Raw genomic sequence first — 27,131 nt, 5'->3', positions numbered from 1 at the left:
ATCTGGAAGTCCCCACAAACTTGAGGGGATACACTCCTGACTGTTATCTTCAACTCAATAGTACCCCTGTATCGGTCATTTGTTCGGCATTGATGCCCGGCAAGACTTCAACTCATCCTACAGCGAAGCCCGAAGCAGGAATCACCTGGTGCTGAAAGACTGCTGTGAACACATATCCTTGTGCCCAGGTGGCATCTGTGTGAGTGCTTCCCCTTTCTGACTTCATGCCTCCAGCCTCACTGTGCTAAGCGACGGGATGCCCACGCCTCCCCTTTCTGGCTGTATGCATCCAGCCTCACCTTGCTAAGCCACGCCTCCCCTTTCTGACTGTATGCCTCCAGCCTCACCGTGCTAAGTGACTGTATGCCTCACCGTGCTAAGTGACTGTATGCCCACGCATCCCCTTTCTGACTGTATGCCTACAGCCTCACAGTGCTAAGTGGCTCTATGCCCACGCCTCCCCTCAATGACTGTATGCCTCAGCCTCGCATCCCCTTTCTGACTGTATACCTACAGCCTCACCGTGCTAAGTGGCTGTATGCCCACACCTCCCCTTTGTAAGTGACTTTAAGCCTCATGTCTCCCCTTTGTAAGTGACCTATCCCACACCCCTACACTTTAGAAGTGACTGAAAGTCTCTTACCTCCGCTTGCTAAGTGACTGTATGCCTCACGCCTCTGCTTTGTAAGCGAGTTTAAGGCTCACACCTACCATTTGTGGCTAGATGCCTCACAGCTCTTAGTAAGGGACGGTTTGCCTCATTCCTCGGCTTTGTGGTTGAAGGAGTCCCCCCTTCCCTTGCTAAGTGGCTGTAGGCCTCGCTCCTCCATTTTGTAACTGACGGTGTGCCTCAGGTCGCCTCTTTCGTAAGTGGCTGTAGGCCTCACGCCTCTTTGGAAGTGACTGCCGCATCTTTATCCCCGGCTCTTTCTCAACACTCAGGCATCTTGCTGTCGCGTCCCACTCAATTTTGAACATTGTGGGGGTTGTTATAAATGACCCTGTAAATTGAACGGTGGGGACCACATACAAATGCACATCACTGCATGCCGTCCTCTATGTGCAGCTGTGATTGTTCGCGTAAATCCAGATTTTCCGGATTTCCATGATTGTTAGAACTCATAATGTAACCAAACATAATGCCTTCCGGCCTATATGTGCAGGGGGCATTTGCATGGATTCCTCTGCAATCCACTTGCTTTTAGCAGTCGCTAAAAGCAGGTCACCCACGTCAAAATCAGATGTGACTGACATGCTTATGCGGACACATTGTGCAGCAGAGCAGATGTTGCTGGTGACTTCATACATTTTTATTTTTATTTAGCGTAGTACAGTTCAGCCTAATAAAAGATTTTTGTACAAAGAAATCACACAATACAAGTTCATGTCATAAGATCACATAAATACAATTTTCACCCGGGGAAGAATTCGCACTCTGGGAAGCCAATCAAGTGGCTGGAACAGTGGGCGAGAATACACATTCTCCACCCGCTGTTTCCAGCCATCCGTGCCACTTCCCAGGGTGGCATCATTTTTTTTTTTTATGTGGGGATGCAGTAGGGAGCCTCCCCACCCCTCTCCTCCCAGTGCGCCAGTCCCGGCGCTCCTCCCGTCCCCCGACCGCCACCATAGAAATGGAAAAGGGACTCAGTCTCTTTTGCCTATGGTGGCAGCCATCTTTTTTTCTTTTTTTTCCCCTCGGGCGATTGGCTGCGCAAAAGACTCCAATCTCCAGAGGGTAAAAAAAAAACCTTTGCACCCATGGCTTTCACCCCTGCTGTCTAGGGTGGACATGGCCTTTAACGGCAAACAGCCCTCGACAAGGCCCTAGCTTCGCTTCGGCATAACTGGGCTCGGGCAGGCAGGCCTTTAAAGGCCATGCTCGTCCCCCACAGCAGGGGTGAAATGCATATTTGATCAAACTAACCAAACCTAACATACCTAACAGTTCAGTCAAATAAGGGCTTTTTGTGCAAAGAAATAGTGCAATTACAAAATTCATGCCATAGAGTCACATAAATACTATTTGGTCAGTCCAACCAGACCTAACATAGAATCTTTAGAATTGCTTCCACCCTGCCCCAAAATACAGTCAGATGATAAATGAATCCCACATCATCACCATCAAAAAAGGTGGGCCACAAGCTGAGTTAAATTAGTGCGACCAGGATCAACCCCATAAGCCAATAGGGCCGTTCTTCTGATGTCAGAAAGGGCCTCACGCTGTATAACCAAGTGTTGCGTAGTCACCACACAATCGAGAGCCCCTTCTGATTTTTAACCAGTCCTATCCGTGCCCTCACAACTAAGCTGAATTTTATTTGTAAATACTTAGCAACAATCCAATGAATCGGGTATGCAGTCAGCTATCCATGCATGAATGTACCGCCTATTCCATGCTTATAGACTTAGGACCCGAGTCATGGGACTTTTTTGCAAAGTCACTTTGCACTGCCACCAACCACCCTGATTCATGGAACTGTGCAAAGTGACTTTTTACAGTGCAGAGTCTGGGCAAAGTCTCGGTCTATTGCAAAAATGACTTTGTTCCATGAATCAGGGTGACCCAGGGGAAAGTCACTTTTGCAGTACAAAGTGACTTTGCACTGCAAAAATACACTTTGCGCAGTTCCGTGAATCAGGGTGGGTGTTGGCAGTGCAAAGTCACTTTGCAGCAGTGAAAGTGACTGCACCGTGCAAAAAAATTCCATGAATCGGGCCCTTAGTTACTAAATGGACCAGAGCCTGTTCCTGGTCTATTTAATATATTGGGCCCGATTCAGGGATTTTTTTTGCACGGTTCAAAGTGACTTTGCCCTGGCGAAAAGTCACGTTGCACTGCCGACACAAACCCTGATTCATTGATCCATGCAAAGTGTATTTTTGCAGTGGAAAGACCGTGCAGTCATTGTGTACTGCAAAAATGACTATGCGCTGACTTTGCACGGTCTTTGCACTGCATAAATCCACGGTTCGAGGAATGGGGGTTTGTGTCTGCAGTGCAAAGTCACTTTTCAGCAGGACAAAGTCACTTTGAACCGTGCAAAAAACTCCATGAAGGACACCCATTGTCTTTTTTGTGCAGAGCACTGACCTTTGGATATGGGCAATCATTGGAGTAGCACTCAAACTGTCGCACCCAGGTCAGGGCCCCGCGGTACAATGTACGAATAGTCATTTCTAATGCACCCCAATACTTGTACCTTAGTTGATCATTTAAACTAAATAGTGTACCATTGGGGCATTGCACCACTTTCAGACGCGCATTCATAGAGTTCACAGTCAAAGCACTGTTTACAGTACTCAGTCTTGCTTCGAGCACAAATTCAAAAGGCACAGAAAAGTGTAGCTTAAGAAGAGACTTAGGACAAGGCGTTGCACCAGACCCAATCTGGATGGGCCCGGCACCGTACAGCAGCACGGCTCGTGTGTTGGTCTTCTACAGTTGAAATAAGGAGACTCGTGGAAGCCTGCATGTTCCGTAGCCAAGTGCATTACTCCTGATCTTACCTTCCAGCCTTTCAAGGCGGCAATCCCATGTTGAAGATCGATCGAATGTAAGGCCGATATAATCATACGACGTCACATGTTCGATGCTTCGAATGCCGAGCTTGAATTCAAATGTTTTCTTCCGGCTTGATATTTCAGGTGCCAAAGACCATGGGCTTCGTTTTAGTAACGTTACTTACCAAACTATTTGTGTCGGCTTAAGTATAAATAGGGTCATTCATAAATTGCTATTCATGCCCTTTCTATTGCTGAAAATTACGACAAAATACCCTGGGTAATACACCAGGTGTTAAAGTATGTGTAAACGGTGTATACATTTTCTTTTACACTAACACTCCAGGTGCATCCAAATTGTGTCCTCGCGTGTGCGCAGAGCTGACATTCCCGGTCCACTCTCACGTGGGTGACACACAATTGTCTTTGAATGGATGCCGATCAAGAACACGACTCCAAGGCGCTGGTCTAGTCTCCCCTCTCCCTACAGATGGAGTCGGTGAGATCTTTCGAAAACTAAATGGCCCAAAACAGGGGTTTCTTCTTCTAGCGGTCAGCGTCCCCTTCTCAAAGCCCAGCCTTAGCATAGACCCCCGGCTACATACTGACATCATCGCCCCCGGTTAATGGGCCAGAGACCAAAAATCGACCTAGTGGAATACACACTGGCGAAGGGACAACGAGAGGACCACAAGCCCCCCTGTATTAACAAACATCCCCAAAACAATCCCCATCTGCAGAGGCCACACCGCATAAAAGGCCCATCTCATTGGAAACAAAATAAAACCTATGGAGAGCATAACTCTGCTGTCTGCAGCGGATCCTTCCACTGGTCGCTGGTGTGCAGCACCGCCCCCGTCCCCCCATAATTACACTTCCACCCATTCATTGTGGTCAAAAGTTATTGGATGCATATATTCTCCACAATCCAAAAATCACAGCAAGACAACATTATACAAATTCTCTAAGCATGAAAATCCAAGCATCTTCATTCCCCCAATCATAATTCACTGCAAATCAAAATGATAAAAAATGATTTAAGCGCAACTCAAAACATTTTAATTCCCACAACCAAAGTCCAAAACATGGACACATTTTTCAGTTTTATCCGGTGATTGGGTGTGCTGCTAACAAGCCCCACCCCCCTGTGAAACCAGTGCCTAAAATGGCATCCGTAGACTCCCCTGGTCATTTCCGGTTTTGCCCCTCTCCCTCGACTCCACTGCGAAGAATCTATATTGCGCGCTGCATAAAAATGTGAAATGATGCTTACTAGCTGTATATTTATTGGCGATGTTTAATAGACTAGGATAAAGATAGAAGAAAGACAAGGAGGCTGGCATTTGATCTAGGGGGTGAGTTTTCCCTTCAGGAGCTCTGGGTTCTTACATTAACTCTCCCACTTGGTAAACATTAAGTGTGACCCTCAGCAAACCATTCTGTTTCCCCACTCCTCACTTTCCTTATCCACAAAGGATGACGCAGTGCATGAAAGCAGTGCCTTTTCTATTCGACGCCTTAAAGTGGATTGGATAACTTGAACCAACTCTGAGGGTAAAGCAAGGACAGCAGAGACCAGAGGTCGACAGGGCACTTAAAGAGGCCCTGGAAGTAATTTTCAAAGGAGCCCCGTATTGCACATTGTCATCAAGTCCAACCATTTTCCTATGAAAAAATTTGGAAATAAAATAGGGTACCACACAAAAGAGAGCCAGGGCTCAGAGCCCTACTGGGAAATCTCCAGAGTTCCCTAGAGGCGTGCCCTCCCCTGGAAGACACTATTTTGATTTTAAGGTGCTTTTGGTGGGACTGCAGCTTTAAGGCTGACCGCCCTGCAGCTCCCCCCACCCCCTTCGTCCCGATACACAGGGACACAGGGGGAGGGCCTGCCGTGCAGATTGCTCTGGTGTCATTAGCAGCAGAGGGGCCTCCGACACAATCTGCGGCAACGATTTTCTCGCAGGTAATTCATGAATAGAAAGCAAAGATTATCATGGAAGCGCCTGTTAACCCTTTGCACAAATCATTAGCGCCGTCTCTTCCCAGGACGCCTTGGTAATCTAAATTGGGGATTACTTGCGGAGCTGCTTATATGGTAGCATGGATCGGAGGAGGGGGGGAGCTTTCATATTTCATCTGTGATGGACAGCTGAACGACGCTGGCGACCCTCGCCCAATGCCCATTTGAGCTTTTTCCTCTGTCTTCCAGCTTTTGTTCTCCCGTGTACAAGGCGTGCAGGGCCAAGCTCAGCACTGGCTACCTTCCGTGAGTTGCACATGTGTAAAGTGCTTAAGCACCAAGGTTGTGGCCTTGTAGCATTGTGTGCTTTTGGGTGGTGCACTGGCATGGGTTTTCGGTAGACTGGGCATAGCAGGCCTAGCACAGATGATCACAGAGCCGTGCGACACGAAGAGACCCCCAGTTTGCAATAGTGCAGTATACAGCTGGCAGTAAGCAGGTGAGTGTGCTTCCTGTTATGTCCTGGCCTGCGGTCACGCAGCCCAAAGCTGGGGGAACCCAGCAGACATCTACGGGCCAGGGGCACCCGGTCAGCCCGTGACCACACAGGCTCCTCCATGGCCCAGGGGCACCCAGGACAATACCAGACGACGGTGCTGGGGTTGCCCAGCAGGGGCACCGGCACCTATCTGCAGGGTTGCCCAGCAGGGACTCTGCAGCCACGCGTATGTAGAGTTGCCCAGCCGGGGCTCTACAGACATAGAGAGATACCATCACGGACAGCGTTGCCGTGCAGGGGCACTGACCGGGTGAAGGGCCCGGCAAGGTAGGCCCTCAGCCAGCTACGCAGCGCCAGCATGGCACCGGCAAGAACGACACAGCAGGCGGGAGTCAGTTGGTCAGTACTAATGAGCGGGAGGCCGCTCATTACTTTTATTGATTCCATCACGTGGTCACTGACATGTGACATGACAACGAGCCCTGGAAGATACCATGCTCCCAGGAGGCGTGACACACCATACTCCTCCTTTTCCATAACAAACAAACAAATGGACAGCACCCCTGCACGTTAAGTCACTTAACAGTCACAAAAAGCAATATTTGGACTCATGGGTGCAAACAGTAATCACATACATTGAGACTCGGGTCGCTACAAACATAAAACACATACTGATGATAGGTGCACATGTGGGGTGACCATCAGGGTTGGTGGATTGCTGGTGGCATGTTGGAAATTCCACATTTTACAAACCCTTTATTAACCTGGGTAGGTGGAACCTTAACTACTGAATGCCACCATCATAGTACCTGGTACCATTTAAAGCATGACCACAATGTGCAGGGTCACAGCTTCACATAGTCACGTGACTGGGCCATTTTAAGCAAGTCCAGAGTCTGCAGACTCCCAGCCTTCATGGGGATGGCTACTGAGTCCATATTAAACAATTGTGGGACTGCAGGAAACCAGTCCGACTTCCACTGGCATCCATTCATGACAGATCAGTTCACAGTTCATGGGTCGGCAAAGCCACACCTGGAGACACCAGGGGCCACATTGAACTACTCCATAGATGGTGGTGGCAGATAAGCGACACCCCACTGGTGGCAAGGGTATCTGGGCCACTTTCTTCATGCCCTCCAGCCAGACGCCTTTCTTCTTCCTGGGGAGGCATCAGCCACTTAACTCTGTCCCCAGGCAGGGGTTGTTGGCAGGCCACTGCCAGCATTAGAGGGCGCACAAGCACTCTGAGAGCTGCAACCCTCCCTTGCTAGTAACACTTCCCCTGTTCCTTCACGCAATTCAGGTAGGGGGTGTAGGCTACACACGTATCTTCATCCTTGCCCAACTCACCACTGATGGGCCCAGGGTCTTTGGAGGGCTTTGTGCATTCCCTCCTTCATGCCCCGACGTGAAGTGTGTCATTTAATCCTCCCAGTGCTGCTATGGAGCGCTGTACATGTCCCTTTTACTCCGGCATGGAGCGCATAAACATTCACTGCTCAACGGTTCGGGATGTTTGGAGGGCCATTATTTTTTCAAACCTTTCAAGTCACTGCTGCTGGGCCCGAGGTCACACCAGGGGCTCTGATGGCACGGCAATCTGCTCCCATTGCTCCGCTGACAGGAGCACTCAACGGTTGGGCCAGGAACCACGGTGGGTGTTCGTGGCCGTCACGCACCCCCATTCGTGCTCCTCATTACTCTGCTGCACACTCTGACCAAGGAGCACATGGAATCTTCACTGCTGGACGGGCCGGGATCTTTCCTGGGCTCCGGCATGCTGCATACATGCCTCCATTCCATATCCAGGGGGAGATGACTTTGTTTAATGGGTACGACGTCCTTTCATCGCGGTATGTTTTTTTCAGTGTTTTTTTACCGCAGATTTTCTTTTCAAAAAAATTCATTGCATTTTTTGAGGGTGTTAACATTTTTTATATAATTTCGGTGTGGGTGTACAGGAATATCAAAAAAACTTAGAGGTTGGGGGGCTGGGGGGGAAATCCTCAAAAATAAAAAAAATTCAAATTCGAGTTTTTTCAGAAAAAATCCATGGTAAAAAAACCCTGTGAAAAAACATCCCGTGATGAAATGACATGGAACCGTTTAATGTGGAGCTGCTGCCACCATCATGCTCCCGCTCCCCACATGGCAGGGACCGCTCCGCTCCACATCTCCCTCGCCTGTGGCCGATGCTGCTTCCCCTCTTTTCCGTCTGGGGGGGAACAGAAAAACTAAAAACACAAAACACCATCCAGACCCCCAGCAGGGCCCAGCAAAATGCACCGGACAGCCACAGCAGTCGGGCGGGCTACGCCTCTACGATTGGCAGATGCTGCATCCACCACAGGGCACGGGTCACCTACATCCTCGTCGCCAATGTTATGGCAGCCCAAGGCTGGGGGCACCCAGATAACATGCTGGGGGCACCCAGCAGACATCTCCGGACTGGCGGCCAGCGGTCAGCCCATGAGCACAGAGGCTCCTCCATGGCCAGGGGGCTCCCAGGCCAATACCAGAAGACGGCGCTGGAGTTGCCCATCAGTGACACCGGCACCTATCTGCAGGGTTGCCAGGCAGGGACTGTGCAGCCACACGTATGTAGAGTTGTGTAAAAAAGCCGCAAGCCAAGGTAAGTAGGAAACAGTTTATTTACTTAGTTTCCAGCAGTAAAGCATAAGACCCCCAACACAGTCAGCATCCAGGGTACAACTGAATAAAGCCAAGCATAAACACTGATGACATATCATTCCAGAATGGTATAAGCACAAGGGATCCAATCTAGAATCACAGATGCCCTGCCTGTCAGAACACAGAAAAGGCATTAGCACTTAGCAACAACAATAACAATACATAAAGCATTAGTCCCTTTATATAACACATCCCCCTCCCCTATAAAATAAAATTCTTTATTGATAAAAGCAAACAGCAGTAAAATGAACATCAAGAAGAATAAAATGAAATGTGAATGCTCTATCACTTTGCTTTTGCAATTCTGGACAAACACAATATTTGTCCACTTTCCACACACATAGCATTCTTGAAAACTCGTGTAACTCTAACTGGTTCCGTGTAAAGTGGCTCCCCTTTCTTGGAGATGACCGCCTTCCTTATCCTCACCAAATCTCCAGCTTCGACCACAGTGGTTTTCCTAGGATATCTCTCATTCACTTTTTCCACCCATTTATCCTTTCGAACACCCATCTTTTTCTTTACGGCATCCACAACCACATCTGTCGCTCTTGCCCTGCCCAACCAAGCTGGAGCCACACAGGTATTCGCCTTTCGCCCTCTCATAAGTTCAAATGAACTAATTCCTGTTTCTACTCGCGGAACCATCCTCAATGCATACAACCTGTCTCTCACTGCAACTCTTTTGTCCAAACCACATGCATTGGCTCCCCGAATGGCATCCATAATGCATCGATTCACTCTCTCAATCATGCCGTTGACTTGAGGACAATACAAAGGCGTTCTTTTGTGTTTAATTCCACATTTGTGAAGATACTCCATAAATAACTTCCCCACGAATTGTGGACCGTTGTCAGTGAGTATACTTCTAGGTAAACCCTCCCTCTCAAACACATCCTCCATGAATTCAATGATACTCCAGCAAGTAACTTCCCTCAAAATCCTAAATTCCGTCCATCTTGAAAACATATCAACCATGACTAAAATGAATCTTCCTCTACCAGCACCCATGTCAACTGAACCTAGCACATCCATGGACAAATCCTGCCACACTCCCTCTGGTATACTTGTTTTTCCCATAGGCTGTGTTACGGCTATCACATTTTTACCTGACTTGATACAATCATTGCACGCACCAACTACTTTCTCAATTTCACAATCAATCCCTGGCCACCAGTAATCAGCTTTAACAACCTCTTTTGTCTTACACACTCCAATATGTCCTTGGTGGGCGCAATTTATTAACTTCTTCCTCAGACTACCTGGAACCACCAACTTATCCCATCTATATAGAAGCTCTCCTTTGGCGGACAGTTCGTTTCTCACTTCCCACATTGCCCTTTCTGCGCCAACTAAAAGTCTTTTCTCTGGCCATCCTTCCACCACAAAAGCCATAATACGCTTCCACATTTCATTTGATTTAAGAATTTGAATCCACTCTTGTTTCTGTATTATATCTTCCACGGTTGCCAAAACCGTTTCATTCTCACTACACATATTACTTCTTCTGTCATCATCTTTATCTTCCAACTTCACCCTCGAGGCATGGTCGGCCTGTACATTCTCTTTACCAGCCACTACTTCTATCTCAAACTTATGACATTGTAGTCTGGTTACCCAGCCCGCAACTCTTCTTGAAACCTTGTCAAGACCTTTACTTTCAAAGATCGCCTTAAGTGGTCTATGATCTGTTCTCAGGATAAAATCTTGACCCCAAACAAAATTTTTCATTTCCTCTATCCCCCAATGGCATGCCAATGCTTCCTTCTCCAGTACCGAATAGTTCAATTCTGCTCCTCTCAACATGCGGGATGCATGCATTACAATCATTTCTGTGCCATTCACATCTGGCTGCAACGTAAGTACTCCTATTCTTGTGTCACTGGCATCAACAGCCAGAATAGTTTTCTTTCTTGTATCAAACATTGATAAAGGTTTAGCCATGTCAATTTTATTTTTCATTTCTTCGAATTCTTTCTGACATTCGTTACTCCATTCAAATTCAACACCTTTCCTTAACAAAGCTCTTAAATTAATGATGGAGTCAGCAAATCTGTCCACAAATCGGTGATAAAACTCAATAGTTCCAAGAAATGATCTCAGTTGAGCCTTATTCACAGGTGTTTGTGTTTTCAAAATTGATTCAACCAAATTTCTTTTCGGTTTTAAACCTTTCTCAGAAATTTCATGACCTAAATAATCCACAGTTTGTGTCATAAAAACACATTTCTCAAGCCTCTATGTTATTCCTCTTATTTTGAAAATCTTAAGGACCAGGTTGAATCTTGTCTTCAACTCAGACTCATCCTTCCCACATATCAAAACATCATCCTGAAAGCACCACACTCCACCAACATCCTTCAACAATCTGCCCATAACCTTCTGGAACACAGACGATGCTGATACCAATCCAAATGGCATGCGCTTGAACTGATAGATTCCCTCATAAGTAATAAAAGCTGTCAATTTTCGTGAGTCTTCATCTAAACTGATTTGATGATACGCACTCGCCATATCAAGTTTAGCAAAGTATTTTGCACTTCCTATCCTACTCAATAACTCTCCCATATTGGGAAGAGGATGGCGATCCACTACCACACATCGATTAAGTTCCCTCAAGTCGATGCATACTCTCAAATCCCCATTACTCTTCTTCACCACGACAACGGGGGATATCCATTCTACCGCTCTAGCCGGCTCAATGATTCCCTCTTTCTCCAGTTTTATCAACTCATCACGCACAGCCTTCCGCATAGACAGAGGCAACGGTCTAAGCTTAGAGGCAACGGGACTGCTCCCTCCTTTTATCTCAATCTTGTGAATCATCCCCTTGAGGCATCCCACTTTGTTACAGAACACTTCAGGATATCTAGCTACCATCTCACATTTGGCTCTATTGCTGTTAAGCGCAAATGGATCACTTACATTGAGAACTTGCTCCTCACTATTGGGATCTAATGTGATTCCCAAACCCCTTTGTTCCTTCCAACCCAAAAGAGTTTCACCTCTTTTTGTGACATATATTTTCCCATGTGTCCTCTTACCCTTGAACTTGAATTCCGCTACACAACATCCCAAAATTTCTATTTTATCACCATTGTATCCTCCTGGTGTTTTATCGGAGGGAACTAAATGCCTAATATCACCTCCAATTACATTTTCAAAGACAATTTTGGATACCAACGTAATTTTTGAACATGAATCAGCAAGCATTTTAACTGAATGACCATTTACTTCTATCCACGCTGAGGGATGCTCACATTCATCAGACCCTGAGCACTTTACCATGTGGACTGTAACTATCTTGTTCTCAGAAACATCAGCTTCTTCAGACGACATACCATCATATTCTTCAATTAAAAGTGTTCCCTTCCCACCACCACTTTGATATTTTTTACAGCAATTCTCAAAGTGCCCCCATTTCTTACACAAACTACAATTCACACGTCTTCCAGGGCAAATGGGAGATGTGGATAGGTGTCGTGAACTCCCACAACGAAAACACAATCTATCCTCTCTCTTTGCATTAAATTGGGTAGTATCTCTTTGAGAACGTTTGTTGGGTTGCTCACCACCTCCATCTTTGGTTTGGGTATTCTCATGACGTTTATTGTGCTGGGTTTTAAATGTCTTCTTCTCCTTCGAGCAACCACCCTTCTTGTCGCCAACCCTCAACACTTCAACACCCAGTGATGGCTTATTTTCTTTAAGAGACAGTTTCGCTACACACTGCAGGGTATGCTCAATTCTCTCCGCTATACTAATAACCTCATCTAAATTGGGATCATCCTTCAACCAAATTTCCTCTCGTATTTTATCATTAGAGCAATGAATCATAAATTGATCTCTTATATGTTCTTCCAGTCCACCCCTCAAATTTACAATTTAGTGCTAAATGCCTCAAAGCAGTTACATAGTCTTCAACAGATTCTCCCTCATGTTGGCACCTCATGCCAAAGTGATATCGCTCCAATACAGTGCTTGTTTCTGATTCAAAATGCTTATCAAGTTTGATTAACGCTAGATCAAAATCATTTGTCCCCTCTTCCAAATCTAACTCAGCAATATCAGGAAGGGTGTCATATATCCTCTGACCTTCATAGCCCAAGAAATGCATTAACATAGCTACTTTGCGCTCTACTGACATTCCATTTCCACACGTGGCTTTAACATAATGAAGAAAACCTTTCTTCCAAGGGGCCCACTTGTTTTTTGGTGGGCCTGGTGTAGGCATAAACACCTGAGGACCAGGTACCCCAGACAAAGCCATGTCTGTCTTTCACTCTTAGAAAGTATGAAAAGCAGTAACTTCTATTGGGATTGGAATGCAAGGGAATGCACTCACTGCACCAGCGTCCAAATATTAACTAGGAACTCGTGGAGGTGTGTCAGATGTCACTGAGAGCCTTAACTCTCCCAATTGAGGAAACTTCCCATGACAGATCCTCTGTGGGACTAGTTTTCCCAGTCAAAAGTAGAGTAGTCTTCCAATTTTAAGAACGCTTCCTCATCTGAGAAATCACACTTCCTGCAAAATGTTTTAGAAACACTTCCTCATCTGAGAAATCACACTTCCTGCATAAGTAAAGTAGTTTCCCAATTTTAGGAACACTTCCTCATCTGAGAAGTCACACTTCCATCCTCAGGGAACGCACACTTCCTCACCTGCGTTGCATCTGAGTATCATTCAACTCGCTCGCCTTCCCACAGGGGGCCCTGGGCGAGCCTTCGTTATTCTCCTGTATTACGCTACTGCCGGCGCCACATCCACGTTCAGGCAGTCAGACTTTTGAGACTGGCAACTCTGTTTCGAGCCAAACTTGAGACTGGCACGGGGCTCCTCCAAGCCCCGTGTGGCAGGGCTCGCCTAATCCCCCTCAGACAAACTTTTCCAGCATCTGATGGTGTGAGCTAATCCACAAGCTCAGGGCATAGTCCTCCTGGATGCCAGGTCCCGCAGGCCACCCTGGACTGTTCTTCTCCAGCACCTCTTCTGGGCAGTTGGGGGTCTTGGCTTCAGCAGGGATTCATCCTCATCCCATCCTCGTCGCCATTGTAAAGAAGCCGCAAGCCAAGGTAAGTAGGAAACAGTTTATTTACTTAGTTTCCAGCAGTAAAGCATAAGACCCCCAACACAGTCAGCATCCAGGGTATAACTGAATAAAGCCAAGCATAAACATTGATGACATATCATTCCAGAATGGTATAAACACAAAGGATCCAATCTAGAATCACAGATGCCCTGCCTGTCAGAACACAGAAAAGGGATTAGCACTTAGCAACAACAATAACAATACATAAAGCATTAGTCCTTTTATATAACAAGTTGCCCAGCCGGAGCTCTACAGACTTAGAGAGATACCATCATGCACAGCGTTCCCCAGCAGGCCCTCAGCCAGTTACACAGCGCCAGCATGGCGCCGGTAAGAACGACAAAGCAGGCAGTAGCCATTTGGTAAGTACTAATGAGCGGGAGGCTGCACATTACTTTAAATGATTCCATCACATGGTCACTGACATGTGACATGACCACGAGCCCTGGGAGATACCATGCTCCCAGGAGGGGTGACACACCATACTTCCCACCCCGTGGGGCCCCCTTTTTGTTAAATAAAATGTCTGTGGGTTATCAACCTCTGTCTTTTTTTCATATACCTGGCACTTCTTGTGCTCTTTCTGCTATCCCCTTCCCCAGTCGTGGCCATTTCATTCCCCTGCTCACCCCCTCCCCGTTCCCCCCATTAGCAGCCGTTCTGGCTACTGCGAGCCTAGTCATCCGGCAACCATCCCTGCTCTCCACTTTAGCTCGCAGTAAGCAGGTAAGTGTGCTTCCCTCCCTGTGGGTCCCTCTTTTTCTTAAAAATAGTTTTCTGTGGGTTTTTAATCGCTTCCCTTTTATATATATGCCTCCTACCCCCCGCCATCCCAACTCACCTCCCCTGCCCGTGAATGGCTGCACTTGTCTGGGGAGCCAAAGCACCTCTCACGCCCAAGCCCAGGGCACTCTTTCACATGCGGTCTCCTGTTTCACCTGTGACCAAGTGGTGAGTGCTTCCCCTGCTGCGGCCTCCCAGACGGCATCCACTTATGTTTGCCCGAAATTCGCTTTAAAATAGCAAATTAGACCAGGCACTCCCTGGGCCTCCCCTCCAACACCCTCATCCATTCTGTGATCCCTGCACCCGCTCATCTCTCACCCCTCCCCCCTCCCCTCATTGGCCCATAGTCCTTTATGACCTCACTCCCCTGCTGCCCATGATGGGGATCATGGGCAGCAGTGGGACTAGCTGGGGAGCCAGAACCAAGACAATGGTGGGTAACATTGACGCATGGGAGTGAGATCCGTGAACCAAATGAACAACCCAGGAAGGGATGGGTCACAGGGAACTAAAAACCTGACTCAAGAAAGAATAAATATGACTTAAATCATAAGCACCAGGGAGGAAATATGCCAAGTCAAGGAAAATATAAAAGTAGCATATTTTATTCATCACGTATCAAAAAGCCATTAGAAAAATTTGCACATAATGTATCATAAAAGTGCATATAAATACACAGTTCATTTTAATACAACATTTAAATTAGATGCAAAAATAGGAGTGCATGCCTCACAATAACCCATGCTGCAGTTAGGGATAGAGAACAGCAAGGAAATGATAGTGTACTTTAATTCAAAAAAAGAGAAAGGAGGAGCTCGTAGATGCATACACCCAACATTATCAAATCAATATACACATAAGACCATCAATGGGTTATCAATAAGTATAACCAACCAACATTAGAAGTACACAAATTACTAAATGTTGAGTTAAAGAATCATATCCAGCATGATAGCCTGGAATGATCAATATGTTGACAGTTAATTCTGTAAATCAAATATGCACTGTAGCAGATGTAAAATTGCTATGTGCAATGCTTCATACCATTTCCAACTTTAAAGTGAGATCAATGAGGCACAAGGGGCAAGAGTAACCAAGCATTATGGGGAAAATCATTGATAATGGGTAACTCCGGGAGCAGTGTGGGGTCATGTATTACGGGGAAACACATCACCACCCCGTGAAGGAGCTCCCAGGCAGCAGTGCGAGCCCATGGAGCAATGGGGAAAAGGCCTTATGGTGAAAAACATTGCTACCGTCAGGACGACCCCCTGTTTCAATGAGAGGCGTCCGTTCTTTCGATGGGAGCATTAGATAAATGCTGCCCTCTCGCCGGCCCAGTCACAGTTACGGCTTTCCCGACATTCCTGACCTCTATTTGTGGGGGGAAAAAACAAGATCGTTCCCAATTTGTAACTGTCCCTGACAGGTTTCGAAAGGGTAGTGCATAAGGGTTTCCACACTTTATTCCTTTGCATAACATTTGGGGGCCATCCTCATTCACTTCCAAAGCAGTCAGATTTCTTGCTTGTAGCAGCGTAATATTTCTGTGACGTAGAACGGGACATGCCCTTTGGGGATAGCCTACACGGTCACACTGAGTGGTCATTCCTGGTACACTTGCCACACTTCTGTATGGCAGAGGTGGGCTCAGCAAATCTTTGAAGCTTCTTAAGCAAACCATGAACACTCAAACCCTCGATGCCTCCAAAGGGGTAACTGCGGTGACGAGCAGCTACAACTAGTGGTCCTTCTTGCTGTATGAGCTGTCTCAGGAGGATAGCTCAGGGGGATTGTGCTCGCCTTGTAAGCACAACGACATGGAGCAACACAGGTTCGATCCCCGGGGCCGCACTTAAAAACCTCTGGCTATTAAGCGCGTTATAAATAACCTATCATATCATATTGAACCACCTGAGCTGGTAAAGTACTGTATTCACAGTAATATGTACTTTACACACACCTAAATTTTGATGGCGCCATTACTTCTCCGAATTATTAGTGTATCCAGCACCTCAATGCCCCCCATGCCTCCTTAGCATACACCACCACACACCTCCATGAATTGGTGGCTTTGCACTTCTAGGAGGGCACACTAAAACGTACTTATTGCACTCTTGATGTCGTACTCTTTTATTGATATTGATTATTGTAGTAGTTGCTACATGTTCCAATAGAACGGAATGTGGAATGTTGGGGTGGTTGTCAGTTGGTGGAGAGGGTTGATACTTGGAGGTTGTTCTGCAGGGGTTTCGTACAATAAACGTACCTTCCAACCTTCATTCCGGTGTGCTGCACCTACTTCAAATTGGTAATGAGGATAGTGGATGGTTCCAGTGGGCCTGATGTGCAGCGAGGGCCTGCGGAACGAGCCACAATATCAGCAGGTGCTGAAAACCCTGCGGCTGGCACTGGTAAGAGTGTCCTGAAGGAGGGCCCATGCCGAAGCGCAGTTGCTGTGCCAGCAGCTGTGAGAGGTGAGGCATGCAGTATCAAAGGCCTGAGAGAAAGTATTGATGTGCCGGAGTACTCGCGGGTTAGAGAAAAAGGACCCGCGAATGTCAGAAAACCTGGCAGGGACATTTTGGTTGCTGTAGCAACCCACTATAAACATTGGAGATATGGCCTCATCCCTGGCAGTACATACAAGGAACTCAAGAGCTTGCAGGCTAGAGGAAAGGACCCATGAGCATCGAGCAACCTAAGGAGGCCATTTTGGTTGTCAAGGACGCCTGGAAAAAACAGTGAACAGAGATCATCATTGCTCCGGTTTGATCTTCTTCAACCCAGTGGTTATAAAAAAAATCTTTTTTGTCAAGTCTCTCCTAGTTGTTCACCCTGCACTAGAGGACAGGTGCTGGGCGGGGGGAAGGCAGAGGGCAGCAACGGACAGTGGAGAAAGTGGTTTAGAAGATCTCTGAAGGGATTTCCTGAAGAATAGCATTGGGAAGATGTCGGTGACTGTCCATCCTCCAGAAACATTGTTATCAAGTACTCCGAGTAGACCCTGGAATGAGTGGAAAGAATACTGGATGAACAACTTTGGCGCCATTGAATATGAAGGGATGTCTCCAGTCTAGAAGAAAATGTTGCTGCATTGTCTAGGGTAAGAAGAAGTATATAGATTTACCGCTTATGACTAAGGCCCAAGGAGGGGGTGATATGGATGAATATCAGAAAACCCTTCTGCAGTTAGACATATTTTTGCACCTAAGACCAATATAGCGATTAATCGTTTAAACTTCTACACTCGGAAACAGCAGGAGCACGAATAAGTAGAGGAGTATGTTAGTGTGCTGAGCATGTTGGCAAGTACTTGTGAGTTCACAGATAGGATGGGCACAGATGAGCTGATAAAGGATTACATAATTATCCATATGAACAATAGTGTTACCCAGCAACGCCTATGAATGTGTGGAAATGCCACTCTTGAAGAAGCCATTGTGATTGCAAAAAAGGTGGAGCACACTTTGTTGTGTTCTCGTGCCATGAAGGAGAAGAAGAGTGACTTGTCAGAGGCAGGGAAATGTGATTTGGGCAAAGAACAGTGCCAGGTGAATGTCATTACCAAGAGAAGTAAAAAGGGTAATGTGAAGAAGGAAGAACCCAAACGAGAAAGTGAAGGCAGGGTGGAGAAAAAGAAACAATGGCCACCACCTTCGGATTCCTCTAGGGGGAGGTGTTATAAATGTGGCTGTTTTGGACACTTTGCCAGCTCAATAATCGTTCCTGCTATTAATCAAAAGTGCATGAATTGTGGTCTCAAGGTGCATTTCGCAGTGACGTGCAGGAGAGAAATAAAGGTTTCCTGTGTTCAGGAAGATGATGAAGAGGAAAGCACAGATGATGAGGAGCGAGTAGTGGTTGTGCAGGAGAATAAAGAGGAGCATTCTCAAATGAGGTGTCTGAGTTGCAAGATTAGGATAGAAGGCTTCCAGGTCAAGGTAATGGTGGACAGCTGTTCACCCTACACAATACTTTCAGAACATAGATGGGAGAAGTTGAGAAAAGCAGGTTTGTGTGGAGTTCTCAAGAGATCCAACATCAAGGACCCATGAGGTTTTGAAGGTTCCAGAATCACTATGAAGCGGATTTTCTAATCCGTAGTGGAGTACAAGGAAGGGTGGCTGTGGTCAATGTATATGTTGGAAGGTCAGGTGTGGACGTCTTGGGTTGGTGGGACCAAGCAGCTTTGGGCATCAGGTTGGACCCCACGAGTGAATAGCCAGTTTTGTTTGTACATGACACTGCCCCGGAGAAGAGCGTTTTCCAGAGGTGTTTACCAGCAAAGTGGCATGTTCACCTGGATTTGCTCATAGGATTGTTTTGAAGTCGTATCCAAAGCGGTTGCTCACAAATTAAGGCATATTCCTCTCTCCATCAGAGGAGAGGTGGAAAAGGAACTAGAAAGACTTCTTGATGGAGGAATAGGAATTGTAAGGAATTGTAAAAAAAAGTGCAGATGGCGGAATGGGTCAATCCTATTGTAGTAGCGAGGAAGAAGAATGGAAAGATCAGGATGTGTGTGGACCTAGGGACATCAACAAGAACATTCTTGTGGACAAGTTTCCATTGCCAGTGATCACAGAGATGTTGAGCAATGTGGGAGAGACAGCTGTGTTTACTAGTCTTGACTTGTCGGCAGCGTATCACCAGATTCCATTGACAGAGGAGTGTCAAAGTTCAACGACATTTATCATTCCTTTTGGCTTCTTCTGCTTCCATAGAATGCCGTTCAGACTAGCATCAGTTGTGGCAGTATTTCAGAGGGTGATGAGTAGAGTACTTAAGGAGATTGAGGGTACATTAGTGTACCAGGATGATAAGAGACTGTTTGAAGTATTCAGTAGACTTAGAGATAGAGGGTTGATAATAGAGTTGAGCAAGTGTCAGTTCAGGGTGGAGGAAGTGGAGTATCTGGGACATGTAGTTAGTGGGAATGGGCATCGCCCTAAAGAGGATGCAATGAAGGTGATAAGAGAAGCCCCGGTTCCTAAGAATAAGGATGAAGTGAGGGGATTTTTAGGTCTTGCTGAATTTTACAACAAGTTTGTGAAGAATGTTGCTGGTGTGTCAGAGCCCATTCGTAAACTTTTGAGGAAGGGTGTGGAATTTATTTGGGAGGAGGAGTGTCATATGGCTTTGGAGACGATACAAGATGAGATTTGTGATGCAAAGAATCTGGGAGGGTTTTAAATGGAGGATGAAAGCACTATTTCAGTAGGTGCAGGTGTGAAGGGGTTAGGAGCAGTTCTTTCTCAAGGAGAAGGGCGAGCGGAAAGGACCATTTGGCATGCATCTAGAGCTGTTACAGAATGGGAGAGTAGATATTCAGTGATAGAGAGAGCGTTGCTGGCATGTATGTGGGAAATGAAACAATTCACAAACTGTGTCTGGGGCAAAAGGTTTTTGTTGAGAACGGACCATAAGCCATTAGTGGAGGTGCTTGCAGTGAAAGGAATGATGGAGCCACACCTAGGATTGCCAGACTGTGTTTGAGAGTACAAGAATATGATTTTAGAGTTGAATATGTACCTAGTGTTATGAACAGGATAACAGATTTTCTTTCTAGGGCGCCTTTAGAAGGAACAGAGAAGTTGGAGGTTGGACAGGAGGAAGAGGGACTTATGGTGGCTTTTCTTGAGGAGGTTTTTGCTGATGATTATGTGGTGATTAAAAAAGACGAGTGGAAGGATGGTTTGACGCAGGACCCTGTGTTGGGAAGGGTAATGCTGTGGAGGTAACAAGGTTGGCCATGCAAAAAAATATTTTCAGATGATTTGAAGGCGTACTGAGAAATTAGGGACCAGTTGACTTTGGAAGATGAGGTGTTGTTGAGGGGAGGGGTTTTGTTGGTACCTATGTGTTTTTGAGAAAAACTTGTCAACAAAGTGTATGAAGGGTATTCTGGTGCAACGTGTACCAAGAGGAAGTTGAGGGAGAGGTACTGGGGAACAGCCAGGAATGTGATGGTGGAGAGGGTGATTAGGGAGTGTGGTGTATGTCGTAACTGTGATAAGGCTTTGAAAACGCTCCGACAAGAGTTGTTGTCGCCGCAGTTGCCTGAAGGGGCATGGTTGTGTGTGTCCATTGGCATTCTGGGTCCGTATGAAATGTTTGGGAAGGAGCATAGGTTTTTGATTGTTTTGGTAGATCATTTTTCAAGGTGGCCGGAAGTGAAGTGGCTGAAACATATTTCCAGTGGTGAGATAATAAAGTTTCTGGAACAAGTGTTCAGGAGAGAAGGCTTCCATGTGGAAATGTGGAGTGATAATGGTACCTAATTTAAAAGTGCAGAGATAACATTGTATGTCAGGAAGATGGGTTTTAAATGGAAATTGACGTCTTTGTATAGGCCTCAGTGTAATGGGGTGGTTGAGCGATTCAACAGTGTGTTGTTGGGAGTGATAGAACAGGCAGTGAGGAATGGGATGGAGGAGACGGTTCAGAGGTTCTTGTGGAATATGAGGTTGTCTCCAATGGGGGTCACTCAAGTGTCACCATTTAGGATTATGAGAGGTAGAGAGAGGCCAACACAGGTCTTAATCCTGCGTGGGTGAACAAAATGAGTAAAGGTCTTGATGTGGCAGGGAGTGGCCAGGAAATTGTAGAGTTTGGCACCAGTTTGAGGGAAAGGATGGGTGAGGCAAAGAGTAGAAATGCCAAATTGGGTCACAGGACTAAGGTGAGTGTGGAGGTGACGGTCAGGTCATGGGTGCGTTTGACGAAGTGTGTGCATACAGCTAAAGGAAGGTCAAGATGGGTAGCCGAGTGTACCCAGCCAGCAAGGTCTAGTGTGCAGTGCATAAGTGACAGGCACCTGTAGCCGAGTGTGCTCAGCCAGCAAGCTCTAGCGTGCAGTGCATAAGTGATAGGCACCTGTAGCCGAGGGTGCTCAGCCTGCAAGCTCTAGTGTGCAGTGCATAAGTGACAGGCACCTGTAGCCGGGTGTGCTCAGCCAGCAAGGTCTAGCGTGCAGTGCATAAGTGATAGGCACCTGTAGCCAAGTGTGCTCAGCCAGCAAGGTCTAGCGTGCAGTGCATAAATGACAGTCATCTGGTGCAGAATGTTCTCCGCCAGCAAGGTCTAGTGTGCAGTGCATAAGTGGCAGTCACCTGTTGCGGGATGTTGACTGTCAGCAAGGTCTAGTGTGCAGTGCATACGTAACAGGCAACTGTTGTGGGATGTTTGCCGCCAGCAAGGTCTAGGGTGAGGTGCATAAGTGACAGTCACCTGAAGCTGAGTGTACTCAGCCAGCAAGGTCTAGCGTGCAGTGCATACGTGACAGTCAACTGTTGTGGGATGTTTGCCGCCAGCAAGGTCTAGGGTGAGGTGCATAAGTGACAGTCACCTGTAGCCGAGTGTACTCAGCCAGCAAGGTCTAGCGTGCAGTGCATAAGTGACAGGCACCTGTTGTTCAATGTACGCCATCAGCAACGGAAAGTGTGCAGTGCGCAGCTGAAAGTCACCTCTTGTGGAATGCTCGCGGTCAGCAAGGTCTGGTGTGCGGTGCATATGTGACAGTCCCCTGTTGCGGGATGTTCGCTGTCAGCAAGGTCTAGCGTGCAGTGCATAAATGGCAGTCACCTGGTGCAGAATGCTTGCTGTCAGCAAGGTCTAGTGTGCAGTGCATACGTGACAGTCAACTGTTGCAGAAGGTTCTCCAGCAGCGAGGTTTAGCATGCAGTGCATGAATGACAATCACATGTTGCAGAATGTTCTCTGTCAGCAAGGCAGCAAGGTCTAGTCTGCATGCCTAAGTGACAGTCACATGTTGAATGTTTACCACCAGCAGGGTCTACCATGCAGTATAAAAGTGCCAGTCAACTGTTACAGAATTTTCACTTCCAGGAAGGTCTAGCTTGTGGTGTGTAAGTGACAGTCACCTTTTGTGGAATGTCCTCCATGAGCAAGGTCTAGCACACAGTGTGTAACAGTCACCCATTGTGGGATGTTCACCTCCAGCAAGATCTAGTGTGCAGTGCATAAGTGACAATCACCTGTTGTTCAATGTACGCCATCAGCAACGGAAAGTGTGCAGTGCACAGCTGAAAGTCACCTCTTGTGGAATGCTCGCGGTCAGCAAGGTCTAGTGTGTGATGCATAGTAACAGTCACCTGCTGCGGAATGTTTGCCAACCCCAAGGGCTAGCATGCAGTGCATAAGTGACAGTCGCCTGTTGTGGAATGTTTGCCAACCCCAAGGGCTAGCATGCAGTGCATAAGTGACAGTCGCCTGTTGTGGAATGTCATCCACCACCAGCAAGCTCTAGAGTGCGGTGCGTAAGTGACAGTCCCCTGTTGCGGGATGTTCGCTGTCAGCAAGGTCTAGCGTGCAGTGCATAAATGGCAGTCACCTGGTGCAGAATGCTTGCTGTCAGCAAGGTCTAGTGTGCAGCGCATACGTGACAATCAACTGTTGCAGAAGGTTCTCCAGCAGCGAGGTTTAGCATGCAGTGCATGAATGACAATCACATGTTGCAGAATATGTGCTGACAGCAATTCCTCAATGCTTGCTTTTTCAGAGGCACTTACTCTTCTGGGCTTTCTCTCTTGTCATCCTATGATTTAGATTTAGGATTCTTTTGCCCCGGCCCACTCTGACCTATAGGGGAACGGGAAGACTGTCAGGTTGGCTGGTGTCTCTTGAATGCTGGGAGAGCTCTGAAAGAGTGAATTACACGTGCAACGGTCTGTTCCTCAGCCCTACCAGATTTCCAAAAGCTCTGACCTGCCATATATTTTTCAAATTTCCAATAGGGGAGGCTGGCTTTACAACACTCATTGATCTCCAAAAGGCAATTGGCAGGAAAGGAGATCTTTCAGCAGAGCAGGCACTGCACTCAATTGGCAACTTGTCAATGTAAGCTCACCTTCACTTAAAGGTGTCCTCGGGGTCACCAGGCTTTCTTGTAAGCAGAGCATGTGAAGGTGTTGCTATCTTCTCCGGGGCCCGGGCCCAGAAACCTCATATCAAGGGGCGCGGTCAAATGAATTACCCGCAGAGAAATTGAGTGATTCAGTAACTGAGGCAGGTGAAGCAAAGTTGAAATACTGACTATGGAACAAGCAGGTACGTTTGAGTACTGCATACTACTGAGTCCAGCAACCTTAGAAAAGAAGAAATACGTTCTACAGCAAGGGCCATATTCATAAAGAAGGTTCTCTGACTTACCCTTGCCTCAAACCTCAGATGGAACAATTCAAAATACAATACACAAAGACGTCACCATGACTAACTCTAACTTACCACAAGACCTCAACTCGATGAGAAACCCATTGTGAGCTGACACACACATGATTTAGAGGACCGAGGAGCACAGTAAGAGGGGGCCAGCCATTGGAAGGCTGGGAACGTTCTCCTATACCCATGGATTTGTGAAAAGCCCCATAGTGCAATATTAGCACTCACCAGCAGGGCCAGGGCGCCCTCCAGCCAATCGGGAACATTAGAAGAGGGTTGTACCTCATGGTATTGGTATCGTCCTCGTTCCCAGCAACCTCAGAAGCGGGAGGCTAGCATATTAGCTGCCCTGTCACCTGTTCCACCTTTCGTGCTCAACCTTCCCTCCAACCTAACCCTCCTGCATTCACTCCCCTCCCCCCACACTAAACATGCCCCTCTTTCCACTCCACAGCATTGGCCGCCAAGGAAGACTACGTGTAGTTCCCTTCTCGCTATGTCCATGATAGCCATTTTAGTGGTACGACATTGTTACATTGGCTGGTTTTTTCCAATTATTTTTTCCCTGGCAGTTTCTTTCCGAAAAAACACATTGAAAAATATGGGGGATTGGTAAGGGTAAATAAGGGGTAGAGGGCTGGCAATAGGTATTAATAAATAACAGGGAAGACAAGATTGGGGGGACCCCCAAAATTAAAAATAAACATGTTCAATTCGTTTTTCGTCAAAAAACAGTCAGAAAAAAACTTAGCGAAAAAAAACGGCCGATGTAAGAACATAGAACCCATTTTGGTTTGTAGTGTTTTTATAAAAGTTGAGAAAGAGCAACTGCACGGTTGGGGGTTGGATGGGCAGATAATGATGCTGGGGTCCACGCTAAGGCCTTCGCTTTGCCCTGTAAATCACGTGCTCGGCCATTACCTGACCTGCAATGCTCCCCTCCCCCCATTGGTGTTTATTGCTTAAATATTCAACAAGCCACCGGTGCACTAAATCCCACACGCGCGCAATGGGGCACTAGTCTGTGCCATGCCTTTCGGTTCTTCAGTTCCCTTTTGAGGCTGTTATTTTGAGTAACATGTGTGGTGGCTGGCAACTGAAACGTTCATCAGTGAGTCCTGGAAAGAATTGCCAACCCCCCCTTATAGCATTTAAATCCACCTCTCAACAATAAGACTTGAACAATGAACCCCCAGTGATCACGTGCTCCTCTCACCTGCTCTCCCAGGAATTCATTTTGATTGCATTGCACTTCCCTTTCTTGCCAGTCTCCCTTAATCCGAGAACGAGTTGCTATAACCACGTCCATTTATTAAACCACAAACTTATCTGAAATTATGAAATCTCCGGAATGTACTTAGAATCATGCCTTGGGGAGGGAGGACACTACCTCTTCCTACTCAGGCATTGGAAAGCTTAAGAAAAGAGCCTTAGGACAATGGGAATAGGATCTCAAACTCTGATTGGTCCAAAGCCCAACTTGTTGCGGTCATTATCTGCTAGCGAAAGACTGGTTCCCAAGAAACCAAGTTTAAGGAATCTAAAGAACGTTTTAAATAACTTGTTACATTCTTATTTTAAAATCCTAACTTATTTTAAAGCCGGTTGGATGCCTAATCCTAATACGTCCCTAGTTTGGAGACTGAACCAATCGCATTATGAAGGAGGCTTAGTTCATGACTGCACAGCTGCAGTCATTGCCAGCCAGTCCTTATAGCACTGATGCGGACTCCAATGTTAGGCTTCATTGATGTCATAATGCTGTTATTTGCTGGTTTGTAAGTCCATTTGCTATGGTGCCCGTGAGACTCACACCCTGTACTTCTCTTTCTTGTCTCTGGCAGGAGCCTCATGCCAAGGAGTCTCGATGGGCAGATCACCATGGAGAAAACACCCAGCTACTTTGTGACCAAGGACGCCCCGAAGCGTATTTACAACATGTCCAGGGAGACCAAGCTGATTGTGGTGGTGAGAAACCCCGTGACTAGAGCCATCTCAGACTACACTCAGACTCTCTCCAAAGCGCCCACCCTCCCCAGCTTCCAGGCGCTGGCTTTCAAAAATGCCAGCACCGGCTTGATAGACACATCATGGAGCGCTATAAGGATTGGCATTTATGCCAAACACTTGGACAACTGGCTCCAGTACTTCCCACTCTCCAACTTCCTCTTCGTCAGCGGGGAGAGGCTAGTCAGTGACCCGGCTGGGGAAATGGGCCGGGTACAGGACTTTCTGGGCCTCAAGAGGGTCATTACGGACAAACATTTTTACTTCAACGAGACCAAGGGCTTCCCCTGCCTGAAGAAGCCTGAAGGTAGCAGCCGGCCACGGTGCCTGGGAAAATCCAAGGGACGGCCTCACCCGCCAATCGGCGACCATGTCATCCGGCGACTTCAGGACTTTTACCGACCTTTTAACTTGAAGTTTTACCAGATGACAGGGCAAGACTTTGGCTGGGACGTGCTCTAGGCGTTTGGAGGCCATTTTAAATTTTCACCAGAGCCGGTTGAACTTTGCTTGGCAGCACAGATGGATTCTAGTGCCACACACGGGGCATCTAAAAGCGCCTTACTTTGAAGCACAACCAATGCTTTAGAATATTCCAGGTTCCTGGGTTTGGCAAGGGGAGGTGGGGGGGATTTCGGGCATTAACCATGGCACGCAGCCAGAACTGCAAGTGAAAGGAAAAGTTGGAGGTTTACTGATGGACCAGTGAATCTTACATCCGGTGTGGGCAAGTTATGGTTAATCAGATTCCAGGCTCCTGGCATCTGACTGAGAGGCCACAGCCAGTGGCCAGTCTGCCAATCGCCCCATAGACCAGTATTACTCATCCAAGGAGAACACTTATTTTTGGGGACAGTTGTTTGTTCTTTCACTATTTTACTATTTGCTATAATTTATACCTGACCCATCCACCACCTTTGAAGTTGTATACTAAAATGAGTAGAGCTAAATATTTAAAAAAAACAATAATAAAGGATTTTACAAAATGTGCTTTTCTAATGTTCGGAGGTGCGCCCGAGGGGAAGGAATATCAGTGTCTTGACTGTGTTTAACGTGGAAGCTTTAAGAGGAAGTTGCGTGTCACGTGTGCCGGAACACGTGATGTCAATCCCAGCGTGTTGCAGTCAGACCCTAAGGCTGTGTTTAAAGTCCTCCTTGACTATTAGACGCACGACTTACCTGCCCAGTACAGCAGTAGGATTCATTCACTGTCATCTGCGTAATTCTTGAAGAAAGGATGCAACAATATTTTGCCCCGGTTTTTTTTGTACATACATATTTATTAAGAATTCAAAACATTACAGTCAACGATTCAAACATTTCCCAGAACACAGAAACAGCCCCACCCCCACACTTCTTCACACTAGTGGTCAACAAGCAATACTACTTTGCCAATGTAGGTCAC

General features: G+C 46.8%; 1 protein-coding gene across 1 annotated transcript in view; it reads left to right on the top strand.

Annotated features, from left to right (window-relative positions):
- The window catches only part of HS3ST6 (heparan sulfate-glucosamine 3-sulfotransferase 6), a 237,152-nt gene extending 210,440 nt beyond the window's left edge, over window positions 1-26,712 (top strand). Inside the window, exon 2 of the mRNA XM_069647294.1 lies at window positions 25,564-26,712. Coding sequence (XP_069503395.1) covers window positions 25,564-26,188 — 625 coding nt within the window. The 3' untranslated portion in view covers window positions 26,189-26,712. The remainder of the gene's footprint in view (window positions 1-25,563) is intronic.
- Window positions 26,713-27,131: the final 419 nt, after the last annotated feature.

The sequence above is a fragment of the Ambystoma mexicanum genome, chromosome 2q (assembly GCF_040938575.1).
Source record: "Ambystoma mexicanum isolate Mex_15411 chromosome 2q, UKY_AmexF1_1, whole genome shotgun sequence".
Lineage (NCBI taxonomy): Eukaryota > Metazoa > Chordata > Amphibia > Caudata > Ambystomatidae > Ambystoma > Ambystoma mexicanum.
Note: the sequence above shows the minus strand (reverse complement) of the source record. Positions and strands in the feature narration are given on the sequence as shown.